This window comes from Oncorhynchus mykiss, chromosome 1 (genome assembly GCF_057628025.1).
Source record: "Oncorhynchus mykiss isolate SJ-2025 chromosome 1, ASM5762802v1, whole genome shotgun sequence".
NCBI lineage: Eukaryota > Metazoa > Chordata > Actinopteri > Salmoniformes > Salmonidae > Oncorhynchus > Oncorhynchus mykiss.
This window is the reverse complement of record NC_143022.1, coordinates 33702026-33719200: the sequence shown is the minus strand read 5'-3', so window position 1 is coordinate 33719200 and position 17175 is coordinate 33702026. Positions and strand designations below refer to the sequence as shown.

Sequence of the window (17175 nt, the reverse complement as noted above, 5' to 3'; positions counted from 1 at the left end):
ATATGCTCGCTAAAAGCCCTTGTTGTGCGATAACTTGGATAATATCATCATCAAATGACTACTTCGGAGCTACATTAGCAATCGCAATATCAGAGGAGCTTGCTAAAGAAAGAGGGCCAGCCTTCCCTGGACTGGGAGATGTCTCATGCGGCTTGTCCCTCCGATATGTGATCCCAAAATGGGGCCAACAGCTTTGCCAGTCAAAACAGTGGGCCTCAGACACGCAGGGCTTTTTGCCTGACACATCTGGATGAATAGAGCGGCGTGTGCCCTTTCAGGCACACGTGGGACGACTCCCCCAACCTCTGGCTGAGCCACTGGGAAAGGACCTTGCTCTAACCGCATTCCTCTTATTGTTATTCTAATTAGTGTTCGGGGAAAAAAAATACTGACTGACGGGCGTGCACACACACACAGAACAAGAGCTCATTTGCAGTGAGAAAGGGAGGCGGAGCGCTCTGGGTGGGGGTAGATGTCTCCCAAGCCAAGGCACGGGGTGAAACGGCACAATAATCTGGGGGGCAGATGGGAGGGGGCAGCTAGCTGATCCTTCACACACAGTCGTCATGAGAAGATCTCTGGGAAGAATGCTCCCTTCCTCTACTCTCCTCCTCTAAGCACCAGCCAGTCTTCAGTTCGATAATATCTGGATGGTCTGCCCAGCAGCTATGTATATCAACTCTTATATGCAAGGTATTCCCCATATCTGGAGGGGGATGAGATCACCATCAATGTGAAACAACACAGAAAGAGACTGCTCTGCAATATATAGCCCAGACAGATTATAGAGAGCACACGTTTTTAAAAAACTGTGGCTGTAACACTGTATTATGGCATTTCTGGCAAGAGCAGAGATCCCATTTTGAGGGCATACTGTATCAGCAAAACAATGCTTAACCCAGATCCTTTCTCTAGTTCTTATTTGGGAAACTGAGTGGGAAGCAAAACAGGAATCTCATCATTTGCAAGAAGATTTCTGGAGGCAAACAGGAAAGTGATCACACTGCAGGATTATGTGATAGAATTCTATCCCCGCACAACAGAGCCATGAGGAAATAGTGTGCCAACCTAATCCAAAAATCAACACTATCCAATCTCACAAATTGCAATATCCCTACAATGAATGAATTGTCACCATATGGCACAAATACTGCAACAGCTCATTGGACAGAACTCTTGCTAATAAAGACAGCCGCTACCTTAGGTGTGGAAAAACAACTTGAAAATCACACACTGTTCATTTGTGTACATGCACTCGACATGAGAGATGGATAATATGTCCAATGCTGTGAAAACGCAGTAAAAAAAAATACAAATCACCACGTGTCCTATAATTGGAGACCAAAGAGAGCTAAGAGCTAATAAAGGATTCCATTTCTACTAAGCAGACATAAAACATGCCAGCTAAAAGACTGCTTTGCCAGCACTACAGGAAAATAAGCACTAGGATGTGAAATTCCAGACCATGAGAACCCAAACTGAATAAGTTCCTAGATCCCAAGTGCCGATTTCAAAGTAATCCAGACCTGAATTCCTTTTAGACTGAGAGCTTTTGTGAAATGGGAAAAGAATTTCACATAACCCTCTCGTCTTCACGTTTATTTCTTTACAGTTGCGTCACCCGCTCCACTTTTAATTTGTTAGCTTACATGACAAGGTTGTTATTTCTTTAACCACTGCAACTGAAATCTCATTACTGATCAAGCTTTTCAATTTTCTTTCCTTCAATAACATTCTGAATATGACAAGGATAGCTAGTTGTTATGAGCAAATGGTTCCAACCTTATCATTGGGGGGGGGGGGGACACAATGTGGGCACTTGTCAAGCATGAGTGACTACACATCACCAGGTGATACATAGTTGGCCACATAGCCAGAGGAAATCTGTGCGTCAACCACAGCATGGCATTGCTTGATCTGGGGACTAACTCCTAACACCAAAGGTGTTGGAGAGAGGCCAGCAGAGTGGTTATGGGAATTCCCTTGGCTTACTGGCACTGGAAATGGAAATGTGACATGAGCTTGCAAGCCCTGAGACAAGAGCAGGAATTGTTTGAACTGGTAGGGCACATCTAATAGGACACTGCCACCTGTCACAAGAATCACCCCTCTCTTCACCCACTCTTCCTCTAGGCTAGTAGGTTTTTCTAATATGTTGCTCTAGATAAGATGGGCAAGGACACTTTACTGTACTGTTGTAAGGCACCTTAGAGCCCACTGGTCCCCCTCTGTCTGGTGTACTCCCCCAGTCTGCCAGGTTACCAGCATCCCCCCCCAACAGTAACAGCTTAATCTGCTCTCCCTCCAACGGCTGCAGATAGCTCATTAATGCCCAATCGGCCTGCGCAGGGGGGCGCTGTCAGAGGGGGAGGGAGCCTATACTTGAATTCCGCCAAAGCAATTTGAATATGTAATGTGCCAACAAATATATAATCACAAAATCCTATTCAGTGATTAAAGCACACTTCAATTACACACTAAACAGAACGACTGACGTTCCCTATCCGTATTAATCTCGTGTGTTTTGCATATGTTCAATTACACTCGCTGGTTTGCATATGCCTTAGATAGGTTTGTTTTTACCTAAGCTACATTCTGTGTCAGAATACTTTATTATTTTCTGATGAAGCGCCATAAAGAACAGTGCAGACAGAGGGAGAACAACTCCACGGCTGCCATAGCATCCCCCTTTCCTCATCTCAGCTCTTTCATGTCTACACAGAGACAACAGGCGTGGAGACATGGGGCTCCCTGGGGTTCACCAACTCCCCAACCTCCTCCCCCTCTCCAAACAAAGCCTTTCCAGTTGCCAGCCTGACCCAGTAACCTGGCTAGCAGCCTGAGGGTATGGTGTACCCGCTCTTAGGGCCCGTGTGAGCGCACAGGCCAGCGTTTGTGTACAGAGCGAAGTCACTTTCGTCAATGCAATCGGCTCTTGCAGGGATTAGAGCAGCTCCTTTTAGACAGGGCTGATTGTGTGGTAAATGTGCAGTAGGCAGCGCTGGGGAGGCTGCTCTAGTGCCCCGGCTAATCTGGTTGGACACAGGCATCTTTCTTTACTGCAGTTTCACAGGAATGTCTTCTCCATTTCACTGCCAAGTGTTTCTGTAGGTGATGTACTAGGTCTGACTACACTCAGCATCAAGGATAATATGACACAGAGCCACATTCAAACAAACCTGCATTGCAGTATTTATGCATTTGCAATATTACCTTTTCCCCCCCGTAGCCAGATAAAAATCACAAACATGGTCCTGGAATACTGTGAGAATACCAGCTATATGCTTCCAGTTTTCAGAATGACTGGCAGTACTGTACTTGTGTAAATAAAGACTGTATAAACATTGCTGTGGCAGGACCAATTAAATCCGGTTCTAAATCTAACATGGAAAAAGAGCTGTCTGAAACATAAACCTTAACTCACACGCCACAAATGCAAAGGGAGGCCACATTAAACACTGATAGTCTCTTTGTGAGGCAGTCAAGCTTTTAATGTATTTATAACGACAAATATGAGAACTGCTCCATTCTACTGTATATCCCTGTAAGGCAACAATAACCACCAGCAGAAGAATAGAACAAGATCCTCACAATATGCACCATCTAAATCAGGCAGGCCTTCAGGGTTTAGTCAGTGGATGCACATGCATGCAGCTGAACTGCCCTCCTGTTTCAAGCCATTGGTTTTGGATCTGGTGAAAAATGCAGCGGCAGAGCGGTTGCGAGTGCTGCCTGTACGGCAAATCAGAACTAATTAAAGCATTTCATTTCTAAAGCTTTAGAAAGGAGGTGCAAAAACACATTCATCTTACCCCCTGGCTCCCCTTGAAGCAAACTGCTGGCTGATTTGGTAAGGATCCCTGGGAAGGAGGAGAGAAATGGAGAAAGTGGTTATCATTTAATATAACAGACACAAGCATTGCAGGTAAAATACAATTGATCCTAAAACACATCAGGTAGCATTTAAAATATTGAAAAGGAAATATTGTTATTTCATATCTGGTCAAGATATGCTAGCAAATACCTTTTCTGCAATTGCACGCTCAACACTGTCAATTTCTCACAAAGCAATCACCCTTTATTCATCAAGCTAACAATGTATTACAACAGTACTACTTAGTTCAATTAGACCAGTGGGGAAAATTATACCCATTAGCCAACTATCACAATAATTAGAGTTTCCTATCGCTTATTTGCCCCAATGGCCAGCGTACAACTTCTTAACTGTTAATTCAATAATAAAATGTGCTCTTAAGGCTTTGTGAGTGCTCATATCCGTGGCCCCCCACCAGTATCGTGGTTCTATACGGCCAGGTCCACAGATCAAGGGGCTTCACTGCTAATCTGCACTGGAATGTGTCTGATTAATCAATCTAGAGCACAGAAACCTTGTTTCACTCAATCAGTTCTCATAGTCAATTGGAAATTGGGGACAGAGGGGGGGAGAGAGAGGCGTATCAACGGAAATGCCTCATCACAAAGCTTTTAGTGTAAAATCCCTAATCATTTTCTTAGCTGATTACTAATTGTACCTTCGTTTACAAGTGGGCTACATTTGATCAGCCCTTAGGTTTGTGTAAGTCACAATACAGTCGTTCATGTACAAAGCTGTCCCCCAAATAAGCCTTTATCTAACCGTAAAGAGGTGACCATGCTGTGCATGCTTCAGGAGTTCCTCAACATTCAAGCATCAGTACCTTCATATGACCAGAATGTAACATTGAAGAGAACAAAAAAAAACTGTTCTCTGCTCTCTGAGGTACTCCTAGCGATGGTACAGGGTCAAGAGATAAGAGCCACTATCTGAAAGTTACAGCTGCAGCCATGGTCAACAGGCCTGTTTATCTATTATAGATGGTTTTGGGAGAGGTCATCATGCTCGTTTCTTTCCCTCTGGTCATTGCTTAACAGGCCTACAGCTCACTTTGTATTTTAAAGTGTAGGCTTATTACAGATCCATTTCTTTTCATGGGTTGCAGGATAAACGTCATTAACAGAGGTTAGGGACTGGCACTTTGCTCCTATAGTCGGAGTGAAACCCATAATGACCAGACTTGACCACCGTTGCTGCTTTTTGACTGTAACACCAGTGTTACACTAGAGCAAAGCACTTAACCCTAATTGCTCCAGGGCCGCCATTGATAATGACAGACCCTGGCCATGACCCCACTCTCTGGGTGGGGGGGGGGGGGGTTGTGATATGCAAAAAACAAATATCCAGAAATAGGACAAAATATAAGCCCCCAAATTATATTAAAAAAACAACATTTGGGGAATGTGTGTATACAATCTGATGTTATACTAGGGAAATTGTGTTTGTATCTAGGGCTGACAGTGAAGACCTGTGAATAGCAGAATCAACAACCTCTGGATAATCAAAACAGTTGCTTTGTGAGAAGGTGTTAACCGTTGAAGGAGTGCGCCGGTGTGCTGAATGAGGAATATGATCAGGGCTCTAAAGTCCACCCCTTTTGGTCACATATGCTCCAAAATATTTTTTCTGCAAGAACTGCCATTTTAGTTAAATAAAAAAAAAATGCTAGGTAGTTAGCCAGCTCTAGGTCGGCTGTACCTGCGCCAAATCTCCAGTATTTCTCATTTTTTCTCTAGTTTGTTCTCCATCTTCTTTTTAAAAAAAATGGTAAGCCAACATGTCAGCACTTTTATTTCTATGACTGATCAAAACAAGTTCTCATGGCTCTCTCATGTCCCTCTGCAGCAGATGAGCAACTTGAGTATTTTGGCAAGGAATTTGTTTGGAGCATCGAATTGCAATAAAATGCCAGTATCGAATCGCAATACATTTAGAATAGTGAGAATTGCAATACATAATTGTATCGGCACCTAAGTATCGTGATAATATCTTGTCGTTAGGTACCTGGCATTTTCCAGCCCTAATTATTAGAGAGAAACTAATTGTTCAAAAGATATGGCCTACATGTAGGTGCTACATTTTTTATTTTGCACAGTGGTGGGCCGCATGTACACATTCATAAGCCATGTCGCAGGCCGTTCTAAAACTACTCCTGGGCCGCTAACCATTCGTTTACACCTGGTTCGGTTAGCTAGCTGACAACAATAGGAAAAGTGTGCTTCTACACAATGCAGAAACCTAATATTCCACAAATGACTAATTTCATTAATAGGTATGTGTATCAACATTTTAGGTTATAATTAACAATGTCTAAAGGGTTTTTCGTTTCTAAGGCACAGCGTGTGCTTCAAAAAAATAGCTGGAGTTCATATAGGCTTTATCTCAATCAATGTAAAAATCTGCTTTTCTGGTGCTACTAAATTTATTTTGTGCTCCTAACTTTAAGTTGGGAGTACCAGTGCTACCAATGCTTTTTTATTTTATTTTAGAGCCCAGCATATAATCAACTAAAACCCACACAGAATTTATACATGAGCTATGAATATTTGGTTAAGAGAAAATAATATTTATAATAATAATCTACTTTGACTGTTGAAATGAGAGCAGAATTAGTCTACATTAGTGAGACAAAACACCCGTATATTTTACTCTGCATCTGTTTATACTGCAGCAGCCTACATTGGCCTTCAACAGATGAGGAAGTTACCGTGCATTGTCATTGGGGAAAGCAACCCATAGTTCTACACCACCTAACGGACCAATAAGCTCTGGAATTGGGCACGGTTTCAAATGTTTAAAAGGACACCACCAGAGGACAATGCCACCCACCCCTATTTCAATGTAATTCCTGTTCTAGAGTGGAAATGCTCGTTTAGGTTCCACCTCCGAAGGATGACGCAGGCTACTTACACATATTCACGAATTGGGGAAGGGAAGGTGATTTCCACATGGAGTGGAGAAACATCAATAAATAGCTAGCTATAATGACAGCTGTCAGTACCCTATCCTGCAAACCTTATTTAGCTAGCTTTTGTTATCAGTTGTTGCTGTGATTTTTTTAACTACACCATATTCAGAAGATTAACCAGCTGGCTAGGCTGTGGCTGGTGCTGGACTTTTCATAAGCATTTAGGGAAAACACAGATGGAAACCAGTATCTTTGACTTCGTCATCTATTGACGTCTCCAAAGTTTGGGCATTTTCCATAAATTGTGGCCACGAATCCGCCACAGAAACAGTAATAAGATGAAGCTCGTTATGGATAACTACTGAAAGGTTTAGAGACATGCGTTTTTCTACATTGCAATGGACACGGTGCAACCTTTGTTGCCTGGTAAGTGGACTGAGAAGACATTCTCATTTACAGCAACAACCTGGGTAATAGTTACAGGGAATATAGGCTGCTGGTATGTGGGCTGCTGGCAGGATTTGGCTGCAATATAGCAAAGCCAAATCAGCCCGTGCTCATGGTTCTCACAGAGGAAGTGAAATGATAGGCTACTATGACTTTGCCCATGATGCACTCCGCAAATCACATGTAACAACACCCTGAGCGCATCAGACACAAAACACCAATACAAATGTAACAGCACAACAACAACAAAATTCATAAACATGTTCCTTCAAATGTCTTTCACAGGTGCCTTTTCATTACAGGACAGACACTTCTAGTTTCTAGCTGCACCAATCAAAGCAGTGGAGAGTGTAGTGAAGTAAAAACCATTTATCTTGACGGGACGGGGGGGGGGGGGGGGGGGGGGCAGATATGCAAAATGCAACTATGAAAATTACTATAATTTTCTGATAAAGTAGCACTGCAAAAACATTAGTTTACATCCCCTGTTTTAATTTGCTCCACGGCTTAGGTGGCCAAGTGGACTCAAGGCTGTTTGGCTCAGCTCAGTCACAAAGAGGAAGAACTTTGCAGCTGTTTTTGATTAAGAAACAATGCCATGCTCAGGGGTGGTAAGGAAACACACAACAATGACACGGATTTCTACAAAATGTCCCACTTCGGATTTCCCATTTCAATTCCAAATTAGCGCAACTGGCTGCAAGATGGCCCTATTATTCATTTTACATCGTTTGTCATCTTATGCCCAAATGTAATGTATTCAGCTGGCAATATCTCATGTCCTCCATGGACCGGCTCGTACACAAAACATCCCCCTGCAAAAGGGTCAGTTTCCTCAACTCGAGTTATGGCTCGTCAGTGGGAGAAAAAAAAAGTGAAAATATTTCTGCTGTCTTCAGAAAAAACAACATTTTACCACAACCCTTTTTGGATTTTCCGTCAACTTCCGGATGTTGCACGCCACGTCAGTCTGTTGTTCACTTCTGGCTGAGCTTGCACCACAACATCAGGAAGTAGCATCACCTGGCACGGTGATGGAAAATAGTGTTTTATTAGACAGTACTAATATTTTCCCCGTTTTTCCTCCCACCGACAAACCATTAAATCAAGTAAATGAGGAAACCGATGCACCTTTAAAGCCTGAATGGAGGCTGTTGTGTACGAGGTCCATGGGGACACGAGTGTATTACCAGCTGGGTTGAATGCGTCGACGTCGAGAAGTAATAGGTCATCAGGAAGAACTACGCCCTCTACAGGTCTTGGCGCTAAAGGCCAACTATATCATACTTTGACTAAAACGATGACTTATTGACTTACAGTAAATCGATGTGCAACATCATGGGTAAGGTCCGGGCATCGTGCTTCAGTCTAAAAAAAAAAAAGTGAATTTCCTATTAAGTCCTATTAACCTGAGTTGAAGAGCAGCAGTATATAGTCTGTGACGTGAACAGGCAAAAGCGGTGAGGGAGGAGCACCCTTCTCAAATCGAACAGTAATCTGCACAACTCTGTCAACAAGGCAGCATGGTGCATCATCTGGAAACATACACATCTTTTCCATCAAATATACACTACCGTTCAAAAGTTTTGGGTCGATTACAAATGTCCTTGTTTTTGAAACAAAAGCACATTTTTTGTCCATAAAAATAACATCAAATTGATCAGAAATACAGTGTAGACATCGTTAATGTTGTAAATGACTTTTGTAGCTGCATAAGGCTGATTTTGAATCGAATATCTACATTATCATACAGAGGCCTATTCCAGCAACCATCACTCCTGTGTTCCAATGGCACGTTGTTAGCTAATCCAAGTTTATCATTAAAAAAAAGGCTAATTGATCATTAGAAAACCCTTTTGCAATTATGTTAGCACAGCTGAAAACTGTTGTTCTGATTAAAGAAGCAATAAAACTGGCCTTTTTTAGACTAGTTGAGTATCTGGACCATCAGCATTTGTGGGTTCGATTATAGACTCAAAATGGCCAGAAACAAATAACTTTCTTCTGAAACATGTCAGTCTATTCTTATTCTGAGAAATGAAGGCTATTCCATGTGAGAAATTGCCAAGAAACTGAAAATCTGGTACAAAGCTGGTACTACTCCCTTCACAGAACAGAGCAAACAAAAAAATGTGGCTGTTCACGGATGAGTCCTGGTCTCAATTGTACTGGAAAGATGGCAGACAGCGTCGCGTGTATGGCGTCATGTGGGTGAGCGGTTTACTGATGTCAACGTTGTGAACAGTGTGCCCCGTGGTGGTGGGGTTATGGTATGGGCAGGTATAAACTGCGGACAATGAACACAATTGCATTTTATCAATGGCAATTTGAATGCAGAGATATACCCTGCCGATATTCTGAGGCCCATTGCCATGGCCGCCATCACCTTATGTTTCAGCATGATAATGCACGGCCCCATGTCGCAAGGATCTGTACAAAATTCCTGGAAGCTGAAAATGTCCCAGTTCTTCCATGGCCTGCATACTCACATTACATGTCCCCCATTGAGCACTTTTGGGATGCTCTGGATCGATGTGTATGACAGCGTGTTCCAGTTCCCGCCAGCAACTTTACACAGCCATTGAGGAGGAGTGGAACAACATTCTACAGGTCACAATCAACAGCCTGATCAACTTTATGCTGAGGAAATGTGTCACACCAGATACTGACTTGTTTCCTAATCCACGCCCCTACCTTTTTTTAAAGGTATCCTGTGACCAACAGATGCGTATCTGTATTCCCAATTACTTGATTTCAATTGATTGATTTCCTTATATGAACTGTAAATCTTTGAAATTGTTGCATGATGCGTTTATATTTTTGTTCTGTGTAAGTGCACGCACATGACACTTTGGCAAAAAAGATGTCTTTATAATATCGGAGTTGCGCCTGTTCACACGAGTATCTGCAATCTCATTGTCTAGAATGGTCCCACCGTATCTTGTCTCCTTCCGCCTGCCTTACATCTTTGAAGACATGTATTTTCATTGTTAGAGGGACTATCTTTTCAATATAATAGAAACTATTTGGCCGTGGGCTTTGAACAGAGCACTTGGATCAATCACGCTCGTGAGACCAGCCCGGTTCCAAAACAACTGCAATCACCTTTCACCCGATGTAAACTCCTCCCACCAGCGTTACTGGGGCCAGATAATCGAATCCCCTCACTGCACAAAAGCACAGCAACAAAACTGCCCTGCCACCTCCACCCAATAGCAACAAGAGACTCCAGGGTTGGGGTGACAAGTTTTCATGTCCTAAATAAGGTATATATTTCTCACCAAATACACCACGTTTAGAATAGATATCATTTGGAAATTTGAGTAATTTAGAAACGCTTACACATTATCCATGTCACATTGGCATATTGCTATTAGGCTAGGCCTACACATTTTTCTAAATGACAAACTGCAACATGTTATCAGAAACCATAATAGGTCATGTAGGCTGTTACTTTTGAAAGTAACACCATTGCTGGATAGATTAAAGCCTACTTTCGATGGCCTACATTTATGCTACATTCAAGCTAAGAATTAAAATGTTAATTATTGTTATATTTAGAGCCTAAATATGGTGGCTATGTCGCCATGATCTGTCTCAGAGACTATCCCAATGTTAAAAAGTAGACTACAAAAGTTATGAAACGACAATGTAGTTAGGCGCTTTATGCCAACATATCACGATCATTTAAAATACCTGCATTAATTGTTAGTTTCTCAATTACGAATAGATAGCCCAAACATGAAGTCTGTCTGAAGGAATATAAAATATGTTTACTTTAAAACACCAATGGATCACATACATACGCTAATATTCTACACAACAAACATGCATCACACAAATTCCATCTCATTCTTTTTAGCGAAATCTTTGGCATTTTCCAAGCAATTTTAAAACAACCTCAAATTGTGTATTGGATGCTATGGCATTATTTCTATGAAGTCCCATATAATCAAGCAACCATAGCCTACTTAAACGGAACGCTTTCCCATCGACCAATAAAGCTTACACCTACCTATACAGTGCAAGCACAAGGAAGTGTACAATCACCACATAGGCTACTGTGTCGCTGACACTTTTGGAACTTTTTACCCCAGTGGTCTACCTCTTTTCACTGAGATTAGACTAGTCGGAGGAGTATCCAAACAAACACCTGCGCGATAGTAAATAAAGAATTGTCTAGGACTTACCTTCAGATTCTGATAGGCTTCAAGCGTTCGAATGGCGGTATCGGTTAGCTTGACGTGAAATAGAGTTTTATTTTGAGCTTTCTTGTTGATTTTTGCACAGGAGAGCCCATACCGATGCTCCTGTCTCAGCGCTGCCATGACTTCAACTGGGGTAAATTGGCGACATTCTCATTGAAACGTCACTAGGACCTAGGAGGAGTTTACATTGCCTGCGTTGCGGTGATCACGTCACACACACACACACACACACACACACACACACACACACACACACACACACACACACACACACACACACACACACACACACACACACACACACACGCACGCACGCACGCACGCACGCACACACACACACACACACGAATGGTTAATTTGCATGTCTTTGAATGTCTTTGTTTTGGTATTATAATAACAATGTCATACAACATGTTTGCATAATAATCCTTGTCAGTTGTTTTCTACTAAATGAGAGGGGAAAACATATTGAAGAATTGCTTGTGACAGATTTGTTTGTTTGTTATGCATCCATTGTGAATATTAATCAGAATCATTGTTATTACTATATTGCATAAAGTGAAATATATCATATTTTTGTGTAGCCTAATACAGATAACTATGTTTATAACCAATGTTCTAATTCATTCTACAGCCCTGGGGTCATAACAAATAAAAACATTATTATATATTTTTTTCAACTACAAAAATAGCTGATCAGCTGGGCCGATCCCCTGCTCCTAGACAGATAAGGTGAAACAGACAGTGATGAAAAACTAGGAAATTTGGGTTAATTAAAAGGTGTAATCCCTAACAGACAAGATGCTTGGGCAGTGGTTAAGGAGATCTATCACAGCACTAATGGAGTCTTTTTACTTGTCAAATGGCCATTTGAGGTTCTCTATGACTATCTGAACCAGACTATCAACAACACATGCCTCACAGCAAATGTACAGTACATAGCCTAGTGCAGTATGTTGTCTTTGGCAATAATGTGAGAGGAGATAATGAATTCAGACCCCAGAGATTATCACTGTGAATGTTCTTGTCGGTTGTAGCTACTATGTGGGACAATATACCTCAGGAGATTTAACAACCCAAATCCAAACTCTCAAGTGATGGTATTACGGAATTGTAGAATGCAAGTGTGGCTCTTGCTCAGCTGTGTATTAGTCTAATAAGGGTCTTTTCAGTAAATGTCTCTAAGCTGTTTTGCAGTGCTACAGTATTAAGGGTGTTGTGGATAAAACAGAGGGGGATCATCAAACCATATGTAGGTACAATTAGAAAGCCTTGTTCATGTTGCGTTTCCACACGTATGTTAGTACTTTTGGTTCCCTTTTCCTGTTGCGACATGACCAGAAACAACAATGACACACACACACACACACACACACACACACACACACACACACACACACACACACAAACTCAAACAAGAAAATGTAATAACTGTATAAAATGAATGCAGATCTCAGTTCATGTATCCTTGTTAAGATAACAAATACTTGATATTATGTTGACACAGTGCCAGGGGATACCTGACAGACACTCCAAAATCATGAACGCAAAAACATTATGTTTGTGTCACTGTTTAAAAACCAAAGCTGTTTTCATTTAAATTGTGAGTGCATTTTGAATTGAGGGATGGTTTATGATTACATGGGTTGTGGTCGTATATTCTGATCTTGGTTGAATTTGCAATTCAATGAGTTATTAAGCTAATACACTCTATGAGACACAGTGTGTAGTCATTATAGTACTGAGGCCTGTCTTGTCTTGAAAGTGTTGCTTACTGGCTCCTGTTCCACAGAAAGTATGTGGTAAACCTAGAAAAACCTGTTCGGTTTTCAGAAATGTATTACCCTCAGATCACATCAGATGATAATAATATCTAGTTTGTGCCACACACATGTTGCTGTGATTGTTTTTCCCTTCAAACGTATAACAAGATTAAAAGGTGTGGAAGTGCATACATTGTTGATTATTAGTATATAAAGGGAAATCCACTCGACTCAATCTAGCACTCAATGTCTCACATAGGTCATCAGGGCCATCCTAGGAACATTGGGTCTCTCTCCTAACACTTGACTACTTAAAAAGGGAAAATAAGATCTCGCGCCACAGAATAAGACAGAACTACGCCCAAGACAGCAGTCCCTAAGATCTTATTGGTGGAAAGCATTCATGGAAACTGCATTATGGGGCAGCGCGATGAAGTCATTAAGAAGCTTACAGACGTTCTGCCAGATTAGATGTTGCTCTCCTAATCCTACAGATTACAGTCACGCAAGCCTGCTGACCGAGTGTGCTTTGTTGTGTTGTACAATTTCTTTGCATTGATAATTTCTTGTTGCTCCTAACTCTCTGGAATATATAGGCTATCAAGGAGTAACAGGATTGAGAGGAGGTTAAGGTGAGACTGTATAGCTCTAGTTGATAAAACAAGGCACTGGTAAAATCTATTGATGCAACCGGGATTCAGTCTAGTTATGGATGTTTTTAAATTGGATTTAACAACAGTTTATGTGAATGTTTGGTTTTCATAAAAACTACAGACTGTCTCTAATGGATGAAGGCACATCTCAGCTGTAACTAGACCGAGCAACTGCTTCCACACTACAGAACCAACCAGCCAGGCAGGCCGTGTGGGGAGAGATAGGTGGAGAAGGATCATCTCTTTGGGAGGCTTTCACAGATGGTGTCCCTTGCTCCCTGTAGTGAGATGGAGACAGAACCCTGCCCTGGAATGCAAGAGAAGCGGGTGGTGGAGACCAATGAGCCAGTGTTGAAGAAGGCCTACACAGTCCCTGGTGACAATGAAAGTCAGGAGGAGAAAGAACTGTTCCATGGGCTTCAGCAGGAAGACAAGGAACCCCATGGGGAGGGAGACCCCAGGATAAACAGCCAGGGTGGAGGGAAGGAGGGCACTACGTTAAACCAGCTCCCTATGTCTGAGATTACAGAGATCCCCTGTGTGGAAGAGAGGAAGCTGAAGACCCCCAGTTTTGTGAAGACAGTGCGGTTCAGTGAGACAGAGTCTGTGGAGGACAGAGAGAACTCGGAGGAGGTGCTCTTCCCTGACCATGAGATGGTGCAGTGGACCTCCTCCAGCTTCGAGGAGCTGTTCCTGGCTGAGGACTGGGAGAACATCACAGGTATGATACTCAATCAATACTGTCACATCAAAGTTTTTTAGGAATGATGAAATATTGAAATGGTTGTTGAAGTTGAAGCAATATTGCTCTCATGGTAAACGTTTTTGTTCTATTGTTTGTCAATTATTGTGGCACTGCCTGTAATTTGCTTGCCAACAAATTCTACAGACATTGGAAGTTATGTGGGGTATTGTCTATGTAATTCATTTAATTCTATTTAGTCAAATTCTATTCTATTTAGTCAAACACTGGCATGTAATGGCTTCTGAAACGTTATTACACAACATTATGCCCTTTCCTAATAGTTGTTTTGTCTCCAAGTGTCTGTTGATCAACAACAAGCAGATTAACCCCAACCTCCTTCCTCCCTCTTTCTCTCCCCCTCTGTCTGTCCATCCCTCGCTCCCTCCTTTCCCCAGATGATCGGCTGTTGAGGAAGAAGGTGCTGGTGCCTGGCCCCCAGCAAGCTGAGCACCCAGCCTGGGGTCAGGAGGTCACAGTCAAAATGCAGGGAGTGCTGGAGGACAGGACTGTGGTGGAGAAGGACCCTAAACTGGTGTTCGTCATCGGAGAGGGAGATGTAAACCAGGTGGGCCCTACAGACATTCTGACTGACGACAGGACAGGTTCCAGCACACCTGTCCTCCACCCTGTCACACACACCTGCACCTGCTAAACATAACACAGGGTTGGCCTGCTCCTTCAGATAATCTACATGTGATATATACAGTATAGGTTGCAGTATAGCCACAACACAACAGCATTGTAAGTTATGTATTGGTATTCTATGTGGCTATAAGGTTTCAATGTATGCCATCGTAACACTAGACATTTGAGGTAAGTTAATCACTCTTCATTAATAGATTTTCATAATTATTATCTAATGTGTGCAAATAAAGTATTAACAGTGAGAGATCTGTGGATAATACAGTGCCGTTTGACACACAGGCCCTGGAGGAGTGTGCCATATCCATGCAGCAGGACGAGATCGCATTACTGCTGGCAGATTCACAGTACACCTATGGACTTCTGGGAAGGTAAACACCGCTGGGAGAAAAACACATTCATGATCCACAGCACCACTGTAGGGCAAAGACACAATCACAACACTAACAAAACGAAGATATTGGTTAAATTAAACTTGAGTCCTGCCCCTCCTCCGATCTATAAGGAGGTTGTGTTATGGGGGTGAGGGTGTAAAAACCCCAAAATTGATTTGGCCATCTATCACCCCTCATTTCAAAAAAGTAATGTGACATATATCATCACACTAAGGAACTGAGTCCTATTGTACCTGTTGATCAGAGTGTGGCGGTCCCAAGTAGCCTGACTAATGAACCACAACCCGGAGCAGATGGCCCCCTCCAAACACCATTCACACATGGCTAGAGGCCTCTACCCTCCCTCCCACCCTATGGTAAAGACACCACTCAAATGACAGCCAATGGCTTGGATTTACAACCCATGCCCTGTTAATGAGCCATTGCATGCATAGAAGCATGCATAGAATTGAACACATTGACACCTGTGGTTCTGACACAATGATACTTCACATGCAATGTTTACTTCAACATGCCGCTGTAACGTGATCCTTGCTCTGCAAATGACCACTTGATTTGCAAAAAACATATATATATTTTATTTTTTAAGCAGTTCACCAGCTGTAAATTCAGACATTTGCCATATGTCATGCTACCTTTTTCCAAAGTATACATTAATGTTGTTCATGCACAGGCATATAACGGTGTGTTTCTAACAGGTAAACAAAACTGGATAAAGCTCATGAATAGAGTGTCATGTCACACAACATGTTTAATCTCCCACACAGATTACCAAATCATGTTGTTTAGGATCTTCCTCTGGATATTGACATTCAACCCAATGGAGCTAATCAAGATGTGACAATATTTTTGGACAAAACAGCATGAAGATAATACAGCTGTCCTATATGCAAAGAGTTATCCGTTGCACTCTATTTGCATTTTATAGTTTACATCCCGAAATATAGCTGTTTCAGAGGATCCAGGGGCAAGGGTGTCCTCCGACTGTGGCATGTGTCTGTGTGGTCTTTTATTTCTTGCCAGAGCCTGATGCAGTGTGATGAGCATGCAGTGCACGTCTTGGCCTCGATGTGTGGTCCTATTCTATGTGTGAGGTCTTGTTAGTATTGAGTTTGTGGAGCTCTAGAAAGTAGTTGTTCAATTCTGTTTTAGCAGAGAGAGGGGTGAAAGGAAGGTGATCCTCTGAGGAAAATCTCTACCTCTGTCTGTTCCTGAGGTGAGTCCCCTGGTCTGTTCCTGAGGTGAGTCACCTGGTCTGCGTGTAGACAGAGAGAGCTAGAGAGGCCAGGCAAGCAAGCAGGCAGGAGCTCAGTTAATGATTGTTTTGCTGCATCTGGTTAAGGCTGTGTACTGTGGAGTCAAATTTAGCCCTTCCCCTGAGGTAGTCCTCCTGGGCACCATGCCAGCTCCTAAAAGGGTGGTGACAAAGCTGTTTAAGTAACTTCTCCCTGCTGTGTCCAACAATGTCCAACAATGAAAGACAGCTAGTGGTGTCTCAGAGAGACTTCCGAAACTAAAATATTACAAAAGGAGTGACATA

General features: G+C 42.3%; 3 protein-coding genes across 9 annotated transcripts in view; 1 reads left to right on the top strand and 2 right to left on the bottom strand.

The window, feature by feature from the left end:
• The window catches only part of LOC110521325 (RNA polymerase II elongation factor ELL2), a 53874-nt gene extending 42287 nt beyond the window's left edge, over positions 1 to 11587 (bottom strand). Inside the window, exons 1-3 of one of the 2 annotated variants that reach the window (XM_021598812.3) lie at positions 11420 to 11585; positions 8547 to 8597; positions 3813 to 3860 (exon numbers count right to left, since the gene is read on the bottom strand). In XM_021598812.3, the coding sequence (XP_021454487.2) occupies positions 3813 to 3860; positions 8547 to 8597; positions 11420 to 11557 (237 nt within the window). In that variant the 5' untranslated portion in view covers positions 11558 to 11585. Of the gene's footprint in view, positions 1 to 3812; positions 3861 to 8546; positions 8598 to 11419 lie in introns of both variants that reach the window. The other variant, XM_021598821.3, reaches the window with a different exon arrangement.
• The window catches only part of tmem253 (transmembrane protein 253), a 224515-nt gene that overhangs the window by 197615 nt on the left and 9725 nt on the right, over positions 1 to 17175 (bottom strand). The gene's annotated exons all lie outside the window — the stretch shown is intronic.
• Positions 10396 to 17175, top strand: part of LOC110521366 (peptidyl-prolyl cis-trans isomerase FKBP8) — a 52999-nt gene continuing 46219 nt past the window's right edge. For 2 of the 6 annotated variants that reach the window (XM_021598873.3, XM_090229340.1), the window contains exons 1-3: positions 13642 to 14574; positions 14994 to 15163; positions 15523 to 15611. In XM_021598873.3, coding sequence (XP_021454548.3) covers positions 14115 to 14574; positions 14994 to 15163; positions 15523 to 15611 — 719 coding nt within the window. In that variant the 5' untranslated portion in view covers positions 13642 to 14114. Of the gene's footprint in view, positions 10496 to 11283; positions 11571 to 13641; positions 14575 to 14993; positions 15164 to 15522; positions 15612 to 16787; positions 16933 to 17175 lie in introns of those variants that run through there. The other 4 variants (XM_090229339.1, XM_021598898.3, XM_021598882.3 and 1 more) reach the window with 4 other exon arrangements.